Genomic DNA, 16666 nt, shown 5'->3' with positions numbered 1-16666 from the left:
CAATATGAGAAAGTTAAGAGGGAGAGAGTAATAGAAAAACCATTTTTGGCAGTTAATAAATAGGAAGCTGGAAAATTCAATGTTCACACCACCAAGTTTTAGGTTATCTAAACAGAATACGAAATGTTGTTTTTCCAATTTAGTGTCTAGCCCCACACTGGCAGTGCAGAAGTCTGAGGACAGACAGGTCAGTGTGGGAGTTGGGAGGAGAGATAAGATGACATGCAATCAGAAGCCATTTCAGTCTGAGCACAGGTATTCCACAAACCATTGTCACACCAACCAACAGCTTGGTCTCCCTGGAGTAGTGGAGGCATGTACAAATTACAATAAACAAGAGTGGGAGAGGTGCACGGGAATCTCTTCCTCCCCTGGAGGAGCTGGACAGTGGTGAGAGAGGTGGTGTAGGGACAGCGTTGCATCTTCTATTGTTTCTAGGTGACAAAAAGGGTGGGTGAAAAGTGATAAGCACTCAAGGGAAACATGGAAGAGTGGTCCAGAAATAGGGGTGGGAGGGAGAGAGAAAGATGCAACTGGTGATTGGATCCTGTCATTGCAACTAGTGGAAATGGCAAAGTATGCTGGTTGTGGAGGGTAATGACCAACTCTAACTCTGCTCTGCTTGGTGGGGGGAGATGTTGGAGAAGAAGAGGATACTTAAGTAGTACTGGAATGGGAACCTTCATCTTGAGGACAGATACAACAGAGAGAAAATGAGAGAAGAGGTAGGTATCCTTACTGGAGATAAAGTGGGAGGGGGGTAGTCAAGATAATTGTGGGAGTCAGCAAGAGTTTTGAGGATAATCTGTCTCCCAAGGTAAGGAAATGAGGAAGAAGGGAATTGAATACTATGCTAATGAAGACTGCTTGGACAAGGAAGTGGCCAAGACCTATTTCTGTGATGTAAATTCAATGAACAGAAAAATGGTCACAATAAAAAGATGGACAAAGGACAAAGCTTTGGTTCCCTTGTATTCTAAGGAGATAAAAGAGAGCACCCATACACACCAATAAATAGCAAAATCAATAGTGGTAGAACACCAAATATTTAACCCAAATTCTAAAAATGGGAGACAGACTAATCTAGCAAACTCTAGACTGTTTACTTTAACAACAGTACCAGAAAAACTAGAGTAGTTTCTACAAGGATAGGATGAGACCAGAATAATGAGAATCCTACACAGTACACTTGTGGCATTAGTGCCATATGAAGGCAGGATGGGAATAATGGGGTTAGAGAAAGGGTGGCGAGTAGGCTGGCATTGGAAGTCAAGGGCAGGCTGGATACAGAGGGGCAAGGAGCAGACCGGTAGGAATATATGAAGAGAGGTATCAGGGATGGTATCTAGGGTGGAGGCCAAAGTGGAAATAGAAAGGTAGAGGGTCAAGATGATAGGGATTTTACAAGGACATGGTGAGAATAGAAAAACCTTAGCAAGGTGGGAACAGTGGGGGAATAAGGCCCAAGAGCCTAATTTCAGAAAAGAGCAATTCAGTGATGAAATTTTACAGTATATGTGGGTTGCTAGCATTTATTGCCCTTGTGAAGGTAATGAAGGAGATAGCCTTCCAGAGCTGTTGCAAACCTTGTGGTACCCCAACTTAGGATTTAGAGGCAACAATGATGAAAAGTATATAGATATTTCCAAGTCACAGTGATGTGCAATTTGCATTTTGTTGCTAATACACACTGCAACCACAGTGTGCCAGTGACAGAGGGAATGAATGTTTAGGGTGCTGTCACAAATCAACAAGTTTCCATGTCATACATAGGTGATAATAAATCTGATTCTGATTCTGGACAGGGTCCCAATAGAGTGATCTGCGATAGTAATGCCTTTGAATGTCAAGGCAGGACTCCCTGCTGTTGGAGATGATCTGTGGCATGAATGTTCTGGTCACTTATCAGCCCGGGCTCGAACATCATCTGGGTGTTGCTGCACGCAGCTGCAGACTGCTTAATTTGCCGAGGAACTAGAAATGGAAATGAACATTGTGCAATCTGTGAATGTATCCCCTTTCTAAAACTTGCAGAGGACAGCACTGGATAGGGATGAAAAGGTGAGGCAGCAGAATGGATATAGATAGATAGATAGATAGATAGATACTTTGATCCCAAAGAAAATTAGTAGCAGACATAGTAGAATGATAACAGTGTGCTGACAGCACTGAGTGGGGAAAGAAGCGAAGAGCGTAGGGTGGATATAAAGGTATGGGTGGGTACAATGGTGACTGGTTTGTGTAGGAATAGGATCGTTAGGAAGAGATAGGGTGGAATCAGAAGAACTCGAGAGACAGGATGGGAATAAAAGCAGTGTGAGATTTGAGGGAGAAAAGTCAAGATGCAATAGTGGAATACAGATGATTTACCAGAAAGTAGGACAAGCAAAGTGGGATTAGTGGAGGTGGATATTAAGAACTAGAACTTGGGAATGGGGAGGTGAAGATGGGAATATGGCAGTAAAGATGCAATGTAAAAAATGAGAGGCACAGGGCAGGGGTGAGTAGCAGGATGAGAACGGATTACAGGGATAGGCTATGTACGCAGACACAAGGATAAACCGGAAATGGAGGAACCAGATGGCAGGTTGGAAGTGGTGGGGGGGGGGGGGGGGTGTAGGAGACTCATACACAATGTAAACAGTGGCACCCAATGGCCTGTTTCTTTTGTAGAGTGAATGTTACAGCCCACTGTTCCAACGTTTAAACTGACCTCTGCCTTCAGCGACACTTTCCAAAATTTTTTCCTCTTCTTTTAGTCGTTTTTCTTTAGCAGATTCTTTGCGTGCTATAAAACACAATCCACACGATCAGCACTTTCAAAGCTCGCGTTCAAAACCCAAACATCGTGAACACTATTACTGATGCCGAACTGAACTGTTCTGACTCCATCCACCCCCAACCCCACATCCCATGTGTATTATGGGTACTTTCAACAGAACATTTGCTCCTGTGAGTGCCTGATGCTGAGGTTCACACTACCCAATGTCCCAGCCCCTTTGCAAACACCCACAACCCCACCTTGACTTTCAGACTTCTTTGCATTTAACTGTTAAGTTTCCATCTCCCCATTCTCTCACAAGTTTCCAATTACCTTTCATTCTGTTGTTAGACTACCCCAGCCCAACATTACCCACATCAAGCCTCCTGGTCTCACATTTGTTGAAGGAATGCCTAGCAGTGCCTTGCTGTTAATATTTTGATGTTAACTGACAGCAAGGCAGGCTCCTCCCACAGAGCTCCCAGCTCCCAGTCCCAAGTCAGATGGAAATGCTGGACCTTCTGCTTTTTCCTTCAGCTGCTGGTGCTGGTCCAGCAGACTGATATTGGATCGTGGTCCCAGAGGGCCATCGCCGTCATCTTCTCTGTGGTCACTGCCGCTGTCCTGGTCATCATGCACGACACCTTTCCTCCTCATCCGTGCCAACTTCTCCATCTGTGCACACGACACAGGAGAAATCAGTCACCAGAAAGGGTTAAACCAGAACATTACCAGTGCTTCCCCCAGCAGTCACTTCAACTCTGCAAAGTAAAAATATTGTTGAAAATCTGAAATAAACAGAAAATGTTGGAAATCCTCAGGAGGTCAGGTGGGGAGAATGGAACAGAGTTTGTCATCCAGATTGATGACTCTTTGGGCACAAGACAATATCATTGAGACTGCATGGCTAGCATTTCATCCATGCCAGTCTGTCGACAAAACACGTCCAATCTATTGTGCGTCTGTGGAAGTTGCAGTAAGGCAAGGGTTAACATAATATTAAGGGAAAGATAGAGTGCAGACAAGGTAAGAAAGGTCTTTGAAGAGCACAGAAGAGAACTGCAGCCATTTCATGATAAGAATATAACAAAAGTATGCAAAAGAGACACAGTAACTAAGGGACAATTGCTTTAATAACTTCAAAATATCATATGTGAATGGCAGTTCATCCCTGAGCAGCTCAGGGATTCACACCTCTACTGTCAATGGCGATTGATTTTGCATGTAAGAATTTCAAACATACAGTTTACCAAATGGTCAACAGCCATAACTGCTTGTCAATTCTATATAAAAATAGCATTTTTCCTGTTCTGATTTCAGTATAGTGTGGAGACATGCTGCTCACCTTGTGCACAAGCAAAATACAGTATGCTTGAGGAATGAGTGCACGTATTCAGAGCCCGGTTGATCGGCAACACTAACTTGAATGCTATAATATAGTCAAAGAAGCACCAAAGAAATGGAATGTAAAACGTTTTCAACTGTCTTAATTTTCTTGCAATCTGCTTATATACTTGAATCAACAGAGGTCCATGAAGAAGGAACTAATTATCTTACAAATTTGACTAAGTTCTTTTGAAGAGGTGACCAAGTGAAATGATAGGCCAGGCCACAGACATAGTCGAGGCTGGTCTGGAAGGTAAGAACACATTGGATCCAGGATGAGCTAGCCAACAGAATGCTGTGCAAAAGTCTTAGGCACATGTAAAAAAAACCTGTGAAGCAAACATGCTTTCAAAAATAAACCAATGAAATGTGTGACCACTCTTTGCCTTTAAAACTGTATCAATTCTCTTAGATACACTGTCATGAAATTTTATAAGAAAATCAACTGGTAGGTTGTCCCAAGCATCTTGGAGAACTTGCCACAGTTCCTCTGCAGCCTCTGACTGTCTTGCTTGCTTCTGTCTCTCTAGGTAATCCCAGATAGCCTCCATGATGTTGAGATCATGGTTCTGTGAAGGCCACACCATTTGTTGCAGAACTCCCTGTTCTTCTTTTTGCTGAAGATGGTTCTTTATGACTTTGGCCATGTGTTTGGGGGCATTGTCCTGCTGCAGAATTAAGTCGGGACCCATCAGACGCCTCCCTGATGGTATTGTGTGTGATGGATGAGAATCTACTTGTTCTTCTCAGCATTGAGGGTTCAATTAATTTTGACCAGATCACCAACTTCATTTGCAAAACTGCAGCCCTAAACCTGCAGGGAACCTCTGTTGTGCTTCACTATTGGCTGCAGACACTCATCCATATAGTGCCTCTAGGGATAAACTGCCACCTCGTTGAGCCAAAAATGTAAATTTAGACTAGTCAGTCCAGAGCACTTGCTGCCATCATTCAGCATCCCAGCCCTCGTGCATTTGCGTCTGGTGAGTCTCTTGGCTTTGTTTCCACTTCAGAGGAATGTCTTTGTGGCAGCAACTCCTCTATGAAGACTTCTCCGGACTGTAGAGGTGTGTTCCAGTGGTTCCTGCGAGTTCAGAGCTGATAGCTGTGCTAGATTTCTTCGATGTAGAAGGGACGTCAGTTTGATGTATCTCGTCTGCTGCAACCAGTTTCTGTGGCCAACCACTGCATTTCTGGAACTCAACCTTGCCTGTTTCTTTGCGCTTCTCCAGAAGAGCTTGAACAGCATACCTTGAAACTCCTGACTACCACAAAATTTCTGCTTGAGAGAGCTTGCTGATGCAGGGTGACCATCTTGAGTCTTATTGCTCTGCTCACTCTTGCCATGGTGCAAGATTTGAAGGTTAAACTGTCACATCTTTCACACCCTCACCTTTTAGTCTGGTTGCCCTTCACCCAGTTTGATTCTTATTACACCAGTTTCTGTTTCAGTTAACCAGTTTAGCTCATTCAATTCATTATGTCATTGATCATTAGCACCTGTTTATTATCTTTGTTTAATCTGACACTGGGCTCAATACCTACAAAGTACATAGTTTCCTGAAAGAGGCAACATAGGTAGGGCAGTAAAGAAAACACATGGTAAAACAAGTTTGTTTTCATTAGCCCAGACATGGAGTGCTATGTTGGGATGCCAGGTTACAGTTGTACAGAAAGTTGGTTAAGCCACACTTATGTCCTGAGTCCTGATGAAGGGACTCGGCCTGAAACATCACGTGTTCATTCCTCTTCGTTGATGCTGCCTGACCTGCTGAGTTCCTATTTGTTGCTCTGGATTTAAAGCAACTACAGAATCTCGAGAGAATTATGTACAGCTCTGGTCACCAAACTACATGCAGGATGTGATTAAGCAAGAGAGGACAGTTCCTGGATTGGAGGGCTTCAGTTATCAGGAAGGTTTGGATCGGCTAGGTCTGTTTGGTTCTCCTGGAGTAAAGGAGGCTGAGAAGTGATTAGAGGTATGTAAAAGTATGAGGGGCAAAGACAGGGTCAATAGCTGGAGTCCGTTTTCCATGGTGTGAGGTGTTTAAAATTAAAGGGCAGACTTTTGGGATGAGAGGGAGGTGGTCTAAAGGGAATCTGATGGATGCTTTTTTCACAGAGTAGCTGGTGTTAAATGAGCTGCCAGAGGTGGTGGTGGAGGCAGGAATAGTAACAACATTTAAAAGGCACCTTGACAGGTACTCAAATGAGGAGATAAGAGGGCTATGGAATTAATACAGATCACTGAGATTAGTATAGATAGTCATCTTGGTGAGCACAGACACAGTTGGCTGAAGGGCCTGTTTCTATGCTGTATAACTCTTGAGTGACAGAAATTGTTCTGCACTTATTTACAAAATGTCATGCCTGAAGGAATATCTCTCTCTCTCTCTCTCCATCTTCCTACTGGAGATTCCCAGACTCGTGTGGTGATCCCTCAAACAGGATTCAACAGAAAGCCATCTTCCGAGCACTCTGTTGTAATTTCCCCAATTACAGAATGCTCAGTTTCTTTTCTCAACACTCCTTTTGATAAAATTTCACCACTCTCCATTTACATTTGCTTTTCTCTGGGGTATACAAACACAAATGCTTTCCACTCGAGGAATAGGAAATGGCAGAACTTAATCTGTCAACCAGTTGCTCTGTTCAGAGTTCCTGGAGAAACTGAAGGTGCCCACAAGCCTTCACTCTGGTATGGTTTCCCTGAAAGACAAAATGTAATCTGTGTTCTCCCACTCCATTGTCCACCTCCCAGACTGGAAGAACATGATACAAACACCACTCCTGTTATAAGTTTAAGGGCTGACAAAATGTCAAATCTCAAACACACTCTCTCTTTGCTAATTTCTCAGAGATTCAGAAAAGAACAAGACAGGATGCCCAGATAAATAGATCAGAGAACTCCAGTTGGTTCTGTTGTATCACTCCCAAAAACATGATCACAGCTTTGGAAAGTACATCCAGCAGCAGGGTGAAATTGAACAGCAATATACTGAACAGGGCAGAGTCACTTACCATCTTCTGCTTTCTCTGTTTAACAGGAACATATGGAATATATTCCTCCTTGTCATCCTCATCTTCAGATCGTGCACGCTAAAATACAAAAAAAAAGAGCTGGAAGAGCCAATCTCTAATCGGTTGATACGGTAGAGGGGTGCGGTAACCTTCTCACATGACAATCAGCAAGCAGGATGCTGCATTCGACCCTCCCAAACCGGAGTGGACACAAGCACACGTACCTGGAACTGAGTAACATAAGGTGGGTCACTGTCCGTGATGGTTTTAGAGATCTATCTTAAGGAATAAATGACGAGGAATAGAGGAAAAGGGAGTAAGCATTCAGCTTGAAAGCTATTTTGCTATTCAGCTGCACTGCCAATCCATTAACCCCAGCAGCTCCTGTACTGTGCTCCTTCACAAAACATAAGCCTTGAAACTTCTGAATCAGCCCTTCTCAGTTTTCAAATTCCCGACATTTTTTTTTGAGAGAACAGTCTTTTGGTCCTCCTCCAGAAAGTCATAGTTGTTATTTGAAACATGAGAAAATCTGCAGATGCTGGAAATCAAGCAACACATAAAATGCTGGAGGAACTCAGCAGGCCAGGAAACATCTATGGAAAAGAGTTAACAGTTGACATTTCAGGCCAAAACCCTTCATTGAGACTCAGAGATAATATGGATAGACGATTGGCTCGGCATAAATAGGTCTGTTTTTCTATTGGTGAGACATACTGAGTGGTGTATCATTGTCATCAGCGTTTTTACAGTTTATAGAAACAACCTGGATGAAGGCACTAGAGATAGAGTTGCTTAATTTGCTGATGACACAAACAAACATTATCTAAAAAGTTGTGCAGCTCAGGGGTGAAGTGGGTGGGACCCAAGCGCCTGAGCTCACAATTCACAAAAGGCTAGTGTGTAGGTGCAGCAGACAATACAGAGATCTACCACAACGTTACTGTTCATTGCCAGAGGAACTAAACGGAGAAATCCCAACATTGTGTGTCAGACATGGTTGAGACAACATCTGATGAATTCAGCAAAACACATAAAATGCTGGAGGAACATCAACTGTACTCTTCTCTATAGACGCTACCTGGCCTGCTGAGTTTCTCCAGTATTTTGTGTACGTTGTTTAGAATTCTAGCATCTGCAGATTTTCTCGTTTCTGATGATCTATTTTCAGTTTTGGTGCCCTTATTTAAGAAAGGATGCAAGAGAAGATTACTAGAATGATACCTGGCTTGGATCTTCCAAGCGATCAGTAGGCAAGCTAAGCTTGATAAAAATACAAAATGCTAAAGGTTCATAACAGGTTGGACTACAGGGTGTTGTGAAAGAATCTAGAACTGGGGACACCATGAGGTGAAATTTCTTCTCTCAGAATACATGAGGCTTCAGAAGTTTCTTCCTTAATACAAGATGGACGCACATATATTCCTGATAAACAAGAGGTAAGCAGAAAGCTATCACACAGAAGCAGTAAGCTAACGAGGGGTAAATGGTAATCCAGAGTTGTGGATCATAAGTGACCTTATTGAACGGCAGAGCAGGGTCTAGTGGTTGCAGGAGCAACCTCTACTTCTTGTGCATATGGTCCTTCGAATCCAGTGAGTGAGAAAATGTTCTTCAGTGCTTCTTTAATTCTTCATTACTTGTTTTCCTTTGAGGGGTTAAAACTGTAGGATGGGAAAGTTACTTGACGTAACTTCCTATCTCAGTTTTAACCCTTCAAAGATAAAGTGGACCCTTTATTGAACTCTGTACAGACCCCCTCGTCAATTTATACACTTCAATTTAAGTATTGTTTCACACTGCTCTGTTCCAGCGAAAACAATCCCAGCCTCCCCAATCTTTCCTTATAACAACAATGTTCTCATCCTGATAATACCCTCATAAATCTATTCTGCATCCTCTTCCTCTAATCCTATGTTCCAGAGATCAGAAATGTATAAATTACTCAAGCTGTAACCAAATTAGAGTTGCACACTGCACTAGCACAACATCCATGTTTTTATGTTATACCTCAACAAATAAAGTCCCGCTTGGTGGCGTAATAATATCAGCGCTGGACTTCGGAGCGAAGGTTCCCGAGTTCGAATCCAAGTGGGGTTGAGCATCGAGCTAGCAACTCAGCCTCGTAAAAACAAGAATAGCTTGCAACAGAACACCGTCATGACGGTGCCCCGATAACCCCACTGCCAAGTTAAGGGCTAGTCTTCTTCTTCATCTTCAACAAATAAAGGCCAGCATCCCATGTAGAGATGCAAGGAAAAGTTTGTGAACCCTTTGCAGTTACATGGTTCTCTAGATTAGTTACTCATAAAAGTCACATTAATACACAAACACAATCTGCCTAAACTAATAACACACAAACAATTGTACTTTTCATGTCTTTATTGAACACATTGTTTAATCATTCACAGTCCAGGCTGTAAAAAGTATGTGAACCCTTGTACTTAATAACTGGATGAACCTCCTTTAACAGCAAAAACCTCCACCAAACATTTCCTGTAGCTGCTGATCAGAATTCCACAACAGCGAGGATGAATTTTAGACCATTCCTCCATACAAAACTGTTTCGATTCACCAGTATTTCTGGGATACCTTGCACAGACATCCCTCTTCAGGTCATGCCACAGCACCTCAATTGGGTTAAGGTCTGGACTGTGACTTGGTCATTCCAAAACACAAATTTTTCTTCTTTTTAAACCATTCTGTTGTTGATTTACTTGTGTTTCAGATTATTGTCTTGTTGCATCATTCAACTTCTATTAAGCTTCAGGTGACAGACCGCTACCCTGACAATTCTTGATCGTTTTAAATTCTTTGTTCCCTTAATGATTGAAAGTTGTCCAGGCCCTGAGGCAGCAAAACAGCCCCAAACCATGATGCTCCTTCCACCATGCTTCACAGTTGGTGTGCAGTGCCCTTTTTCCTCCAAACATAGCAATTTAAATTTCTGCCAAAAAGTTCAACTTTTGTCTCATCTGTCCACAGAACATTGTCCCAGAGATGTTATGGAACATTCAGGTGGTCTTTTGCAAACTTGAGATGTGCAGTAATGTTTATTTTGGAGCGAGGTGGTTTCCTCCACGGTGTTCTTCCATGAACACCATTCTTGTTCAGTGTTTTTCTTATCGTGGACACATGAACAGAGACTTTAGCAAGTCTTAGAGATTTCTGCATGTATTTCGCTGTTACCCTTGGGTTCTCCTTCACCTACTTCAGCATTGCACATTGTGCTCCTGGTGTGATCTTTGCAGGACACCCACTCCTAGGGAGAGTAACAACAGTACTGAACTTCCTCCAGTTATGGACAATTTCTCTTACTGTGGACTGATGAACACTCAGGTCCTCAGAAATGCTTTTCCAGCTTCATGCATCTTTACAATTCTTCTTCTACAGTCCCCTGAAAGTTGTTTTGATTGAGGCATGGTGTTCTTCGAGAAGAGCAGGCTCTGTCGGTAACCTGACTTTGTCTTCTTTATGGGGCAGGACACCTCTACAATCCACATCTAATCTCATCTCATTGACTGGAACACCTGACTCCAAATAGCTTTTGTGGAAGGCATGACCACAGAGGTTCTCAAAATTTTTGAAATTAGACTGTGATTGTTTAAATGGTGTACTCAGTATTGACGAGAAGGAGTACAATTGTTTGTGTGTTATTAGTTTAAGCAGATGGTGTTTGTCTATTATTGTGATTTAGATAAAAATCAGACCACTTTTTTTTATTCATTTACGGGATGTAGGCATTACCAGTCATAATAACAGTAAATATTGTAAGCAGTTTTTTTTGGCAAAAGAACATTTTATTTATATTCGTGAAACATGTTACTTAAGTTTATCAGTGAGATATTTTGAATTGTGTTCACCTTTTTCAGTTTGTTCAGAACATCAGACAATCCAGCAAGGAAACAAAGATGCTTAAATAATAGGGAAAGCGGCAGAGATTTTGAAGGACGGTGGAGTGCAAGATTTGATATTATTAAAATAGATAATAAAGCAGTTTGGAAATGTTGTTCCGAACAGTGGTGTACAGTACTTCTCCATAAAGTGGCATTATTAAACCATTCACTAATGTCTTTGTTACAAAAGTAAGCAAGAACAAAAACAACACATTCTCGAGGAATCAGCATTAAAAAAAATACAGTTAAATATTTTGACAACATTTATTCGGGTAACTCCAACTGCTGCTAGTTTTGAGACTTCAAAATAAACAAAAAAGCAACAGAAATCATGTCTTTCCTTTAAAAAGTCTCTAATTATTGTTACTAATTCATTAATCAATGATATTCATTGTTTAAAATTATTACGTCATGCAAGCTAATTTTTTTAGAACATTATTGACAATTTTGGCACACGCTCTCAAAAGGTTTGCCAACCCTGGTCTATACCTTTCCGCAGTGTTCTGAGTGTGTCAGGTTAATTCAGACCACCCCACCACTGGAAACATTTAATTTATCCTTTAAATATCTTAAGTACTTTAATTGGATCAATGTTCTATCTTCTATTCCAAAGAGAATTCAAAACCTGTTATTTTCATCCTGAGTGATAACCAGTACACACCACTGTCTGTACTATTTTTAGAAGTCAGATGCCCAAAGAGAATCCCATAAAACCATGAAGGAATAGTAACAGGTTTGTCATTCAGTCCTTCCCCCATTCCCATACCATCACACTATTCTTAAATATGAGTGGGCAAGTTTTTCCAGAGAGGGTGATGGGATATGGAACAAGGTTCCAGAGGAAGTACAATTGCAGCATTTAAACACAAACATGGATGAGAAAGGTTTAGAGAAACATAGGTCAAATCTCAGGAATATACTTTTGCACAGTATAGTTAAGTTGGGCCAAAAGAACTGTTTCCACACTGTGACCCTCTGTATCAAAATTATATCTATTGGTTTCCATTGTACCTAAAAATCTATTGGCCTTTATACTGAATACATTCAAAGTACGAGCCTCCACAGCTGCCTTGGGTACAGAATTCCAAAATTAGCTACTTTCCAGTGAAGACATTTTTTTCTATCCCGTCCTGAATGATCTACTCTTTCGATTTTGAGATTATAACCTTAATTCTAGGCTCCTCTGGGAGTGGAAACATCATCCCCACATTTACCCCGTTAAGTCTTTCGAGATCGTTAACATTCAAGCCTCATTCTTGTAAACTCTGGAGAGTACAACACTGCCTGCTTATCCCCAACCCAAGGGACAGATCCCCATTCCCGGGAACAGACTGGAGATCCCTCATTGACCTGCCTCACTACGTCCTTCCTCGGGTAGGAAGGCTGCACCAGGCACGTAATATTCCACAGAGACAACAGAGAGCAAACCTTATCCCTATATACTGCAGTAGTGGCTTCCTAGGAGACCTGTCACCCTTTCACCGATAACGGAGTCTCTGCTCGGGCACCGTCCATGATGCGGCATCGCTGCCGGACAACTGACGCGGCCCCGGGTCCCGCACGGTCCCCGACTCCCCGCGGCCCCGGGTCCCGCACGGTCCCCGCAACCCCGGGTCCCGCACGGTCCCTGCCTCCCCGCAACCCCGGGTCCCGCACGGTCCCCGACTCCCCGCGGCCCCGGGTCCAACACGGTCCCCGCAACCCCGGGTCCCGCACGGTCCCCGCCTCCCCGCAACCCCGGGTCCAACACGGTCCCCGCCTCCCCGGGTCCCGCACGGTCCCCGCCTCCCCGCAACCCCGGGTCCCGCTCGGTCCCCGCCTCCCCGCAACCCCGGGTCCCGCACGGTCCCCGCCTCCCCGGGTCCAACACGGTCCCCGCCTCCCGCACGGTCCCCGCCTCCCCGCAACCCCGGGTCCCGCACGGTCCCCGCCTCCCCGGGTCCAACACGGTCCCCGCCTCCCGCACGGTCCCCGCCTCCCCGCAACCCCGGGTCCCGCACGGTCCCCGACTCCCCGCGGCCCCGGGTCCAACACGGTCCCCGCAACCCCGGGTCCCGCACGGTCCCCGCCTCCCCGCAACCCCGGGTCCAACACGGTCCCCGCCTCCCCGGTTCCCGCACGGTCCCCGCCTCCCCGCAACCCCGGGTCCAACACGGTCCCCGCCTCCCCGCCTCCCCGGGTCCAACACGGTCCCCGCCTCCCCGCCTCCCCGGGTCCAGCACGGTCCCCGCCTCCCCGGGTCCCCGGGTCCCGCACGGTCCCCGCCTCCCCGCCTCCCGCACGGTCCCCGCCTCCCCGGGTCCAACACGGTCCCCGCCTCCCCGCCTCCCGCACGGTCCCCGCCTCCCCGGGTCCAACACGGTCCCCGCCTCCCCGCCTCCCGCACGGTCCCCGCCTCCCCGGGTCCAACACGGTCCCCGCCTCCCCGCGGCCCCGGGTCCAACACGGTCCCCGCCTCCCCGCGGCCCCGGGTCCAACACGGTCCCCGCAACCCCGCAACCCCGGGTCCCGGGTCCAACACGGTCCCCGCCTCCCCGCAACCCCGGGTCCCGGGTCCAACACGGTCCCCGCCTCCCCGGGTCCCACACGGCGCATACCTTCCCACTGCCGCCATCGAACTCTCCGCTCATAGATTCCGACTCCATCGCCGGACCTTCTCCCGACGTCGTTGCACTTCCCGTCCGCTTGCCAGTTCCTTCCGGTCCGTCCGTTTCCCTGCTCCGGGTGGTGCTCGGTAAGAGTGTCGGATGGATGGTGTTCAGTCTCGTCAACTGGAAACTGAGAAACATGCCCGCCGACTGAGCCTTCCTCCACCCCAGCGGTGTAACGGGCAGGAAAGAAAGAAGGCATATTTAAGTTTTTTGACAACACCACTGTTGTGGCCTGAATCAAAGGTGGTGACGAATTGGCATGTTGGAGGGAGATTGAAAATCTCAGTGAATGGTGCCACAAAAACAACTTCTCATTCAACTTCAGCAAAACCAAAGAGCTGATTATTGACTACAGGAGAAAGAAAGCAGAGGTCCGTGAGCCAGTCCTCATTAAGAGATTTAAATTCCTTGGTGTTATCATATCAGAGGTTCTGTCCTGGGACTAGCAGCAAGTGCCATCACAAAGGAGGCATAACAGTGCCTCTACTTTTTCAGAAGTTTGCATAGATTCAGCACGTCATCTAAAACTCTGGATATCTTCTATTGATACATAGTAGAGAGTATCCTGACTGGTTGTCTGGTATGGAAACACCATTGCCCAGAAACAGAAAACCAAGTCCATCACAGGCAAAGCCCTCCCAAACTTTGAATACATTTACATGGAGTGCTGCCACAAGAAAACAACATTCATGATCAAGGACTCACACCATCCAGGCCAGGCTTTCTTCTCACTACTACCAACAGGCAGGAGGTACAGGAGCCTTAGGTCCCATACCACTAGGTTCAGAAACAGATATGATTCCTCAACCATCAAGCTCCTGAACTAACATGGATAATTTCACTCACCTCAGTACTGAACTGATTCCACAACAGTGTCACTCTCAGTTCTCAGTGCTATTTATTTATCTGTCTATCTATTTATTTACTTATTTGCACAATGTGACTTCTTTTGCACATTTATTATAAGTTTTATGTATAATTTTTCATAAATTCTATTGGGTTTTTTTCCTGTGAATGCCTGCAGGAAGCTGAATCTTAGGGTGGTGCAGTCTATGATGACACATACTGTATGCACTGTACACTGCTAATAAACTTACTTTGACTGTGGTGTGAGTGTGGAACAAGCTGCCAGTGGAATGAGTAGTTGTGGGTTTAATTGGAACATTTGAGAGAAGTTTGGATAGGTACATTTGGATTGGTTCCTTAAGGTTGTTTCAGCTGGGGGGAGGGGGGTGATTGGGACAAATGCTCCCAATAGCATGTGCCTCAAATAGCCTCTGACAACCAGGTCCAACTCCTGCCTTCATGTGTGGCTTAGCTACTAAGCCTGCGGAACCCTTTCTATTGACAAGAGAAGGGGCAAAGGCAGGTTTCTGCACCTCAAAACCTGTTGCTTTGGGCAGATGGGGCTCATCAGCTGTACTTGGCAGCTCATCTGGAAGGAAAACTCTGGTCTAAAACCCCTGCTGCCTTGCAGCTACAAGGGGATGGCTTTGGGAGTAAACCCTGAGGGAAAAGTCCAGAGTGGGAATCCCTGAGGCAGTCCCACATTGAGTTCAATGCTAACTAGCCACTGCTGCAATGTTTCTGGTGCCGAACATTATCGGTCTCTGCCGTTCCTCTGGATTCATTAGCTGTGTGGAGGGGGTGGGCCTGGTACATGGCAACAGTTTGCTCTGCATGTCGTACTGCCCTGGCCTGCGTAACGTGGAAACAACTGGGAGCAATGTCCACAGTCAAGCCCAACCAAGGGAGGGCCTCACCGGGTACAGATAGATGGGACTAGTCAGAAGATTAGGTTGGCATGAAATAGATGGGCCAAAGGGCCTGTTTCTATGCTGCAAAGCTCTAAGACATGGCCTTTTGATATTTGTTGATTAGGGGTAGGAGCCAGGTTAGACCAGATAGTTTATGTACTGTGGAAGATAGTTAAAGGCAATCATGTCAAGGACAGATCTGTGGTTAAAGAGAGTTCCTTCCATAATTACAACAGATTATGCCGTCACTAACACAGTACCGGTATCAGGTCCAGCTGTATGTCAATAATTTCTCCTGTTTTCTCACAAGTGACTACAGTACCTCCAAAAGAACTTTCATGTTTGTAGAGATTTTGGGGCTGAGTTTGTGAAAGGAGTAATGCAGAGGACTAAAATACGTAGATGATCCTTTCTGGAAAACAGTCACTATTTATAAGCAGAGAACCAAATCGATCAGTGCTGCTGCAGAAGCAGGATGTGTGGGCCGGGCACCAGTCAATAGTTGCCCCTCTAAGGTAGCCAGTATTACCTGCCTGGATTCATGGAGTTTGAGGAGCTGGATGTAGGTAGGGTTGGAACTGTAACACAGTGTTCGTAGGGATGTAGTCATGAGTCCAGACAGAATTATTTTCACTTCACTCCTGTGAAAAGGTAAGAGAGGGAAATGCTTACTACTTTAAACTCCCTAATATCACAAGGTGTTTGTATCTTTGTAATTAAATAGTTGTTCATTCAAATACCATCTGTCAGCTCAGGGGAATCCTACCTATTTCCTTCTCTGCACACCTCCCAATAATAACTTGCTGTGAAAGAGTGAGCCAGCTTGTTCTGTTGTAATACGGTCCAAGTGTGCTACTGTCTGGAGAGTAGTGCAGAGACTCACAAGAACAGAGGGCACTGGCTACATTGTGGACAAGTCCATAATGCAGGTCACAAATTGAAGGTTTTCTCATCCTTTGAACTGTTGCTTGCAGGAAGAAGATTGTTCAACAATTGCTTCTACTTGCACAGGTGTCAGGAAAGAGTTAAATTTGATTCTTCCTTGATCTATGCTAAGATGTGTAACACAAGATGGGAAGTTTGTTAGATAAAATAATGTCAGCCTGGAATGTGGTGGTAATCTATATGAATGCACATCCTTGAGATGAGATACTGGTGAAGAATGCTTTTCTCCTCACAGACCTTTTGACTCTA

General features: G+C 45.0%; 1 protein-coding gene across 1 annotated transcript in view; it reads right to left on the bottom strand.

Annotated features, from left to right (window-relative positions):
* Positions 1 to 13807, bottom strand: part of ddx41 (DEAD-box helicase 41) — a 50891-nt gene extending 37084 nt beyond the window's left edge. The window contains exons 1-4 of the mRNA XM_073026708.1: positions 13662 to 13807; positions 7169 to 7246; positions 3280 to 3436; positions 2714 to 2788 (exon numbers count right to left, since the gene is read on the bottom strand). Of these exons, the coding sequence (XP_072882809.1) occupies positions 2714 to 2788; positions 3280 to 3436; positions 7169 to 7246; positions 13662 to 13709 (358 nt within the window). The 5' untranslated portion in view covers positions 13710 to 13807. The remainder of the gene's footprint in view (positions 1 to 2713; positions 2789 to 3279; positions 3437 to 7168; positions 7247 to 13661) is intronic.
* Between the last annotated feature and the right edge of the window lie 2859 nt (positions 13808 to 16666).

This window comes from Hemitrygon akajei, chromosome 22 (genome assembly GCF_048418815.1).
Source record: "Hemitrygon akajei chromosome 22, sHemAka1.3, whole genome shotgun sequence".
Lineage (NCBI taxonomy): Eukaryota > Metazoa > Chordata > Chondrichthyes > Myliobatiformes > Dasyatidae > Hemitrygon > Hemitrygon akajei.
The sequence above is the reverse complement of the archived record's forward strand: the minus strand, read 5'-3'. Positions and strand labels throughout refer to the sequence as shown.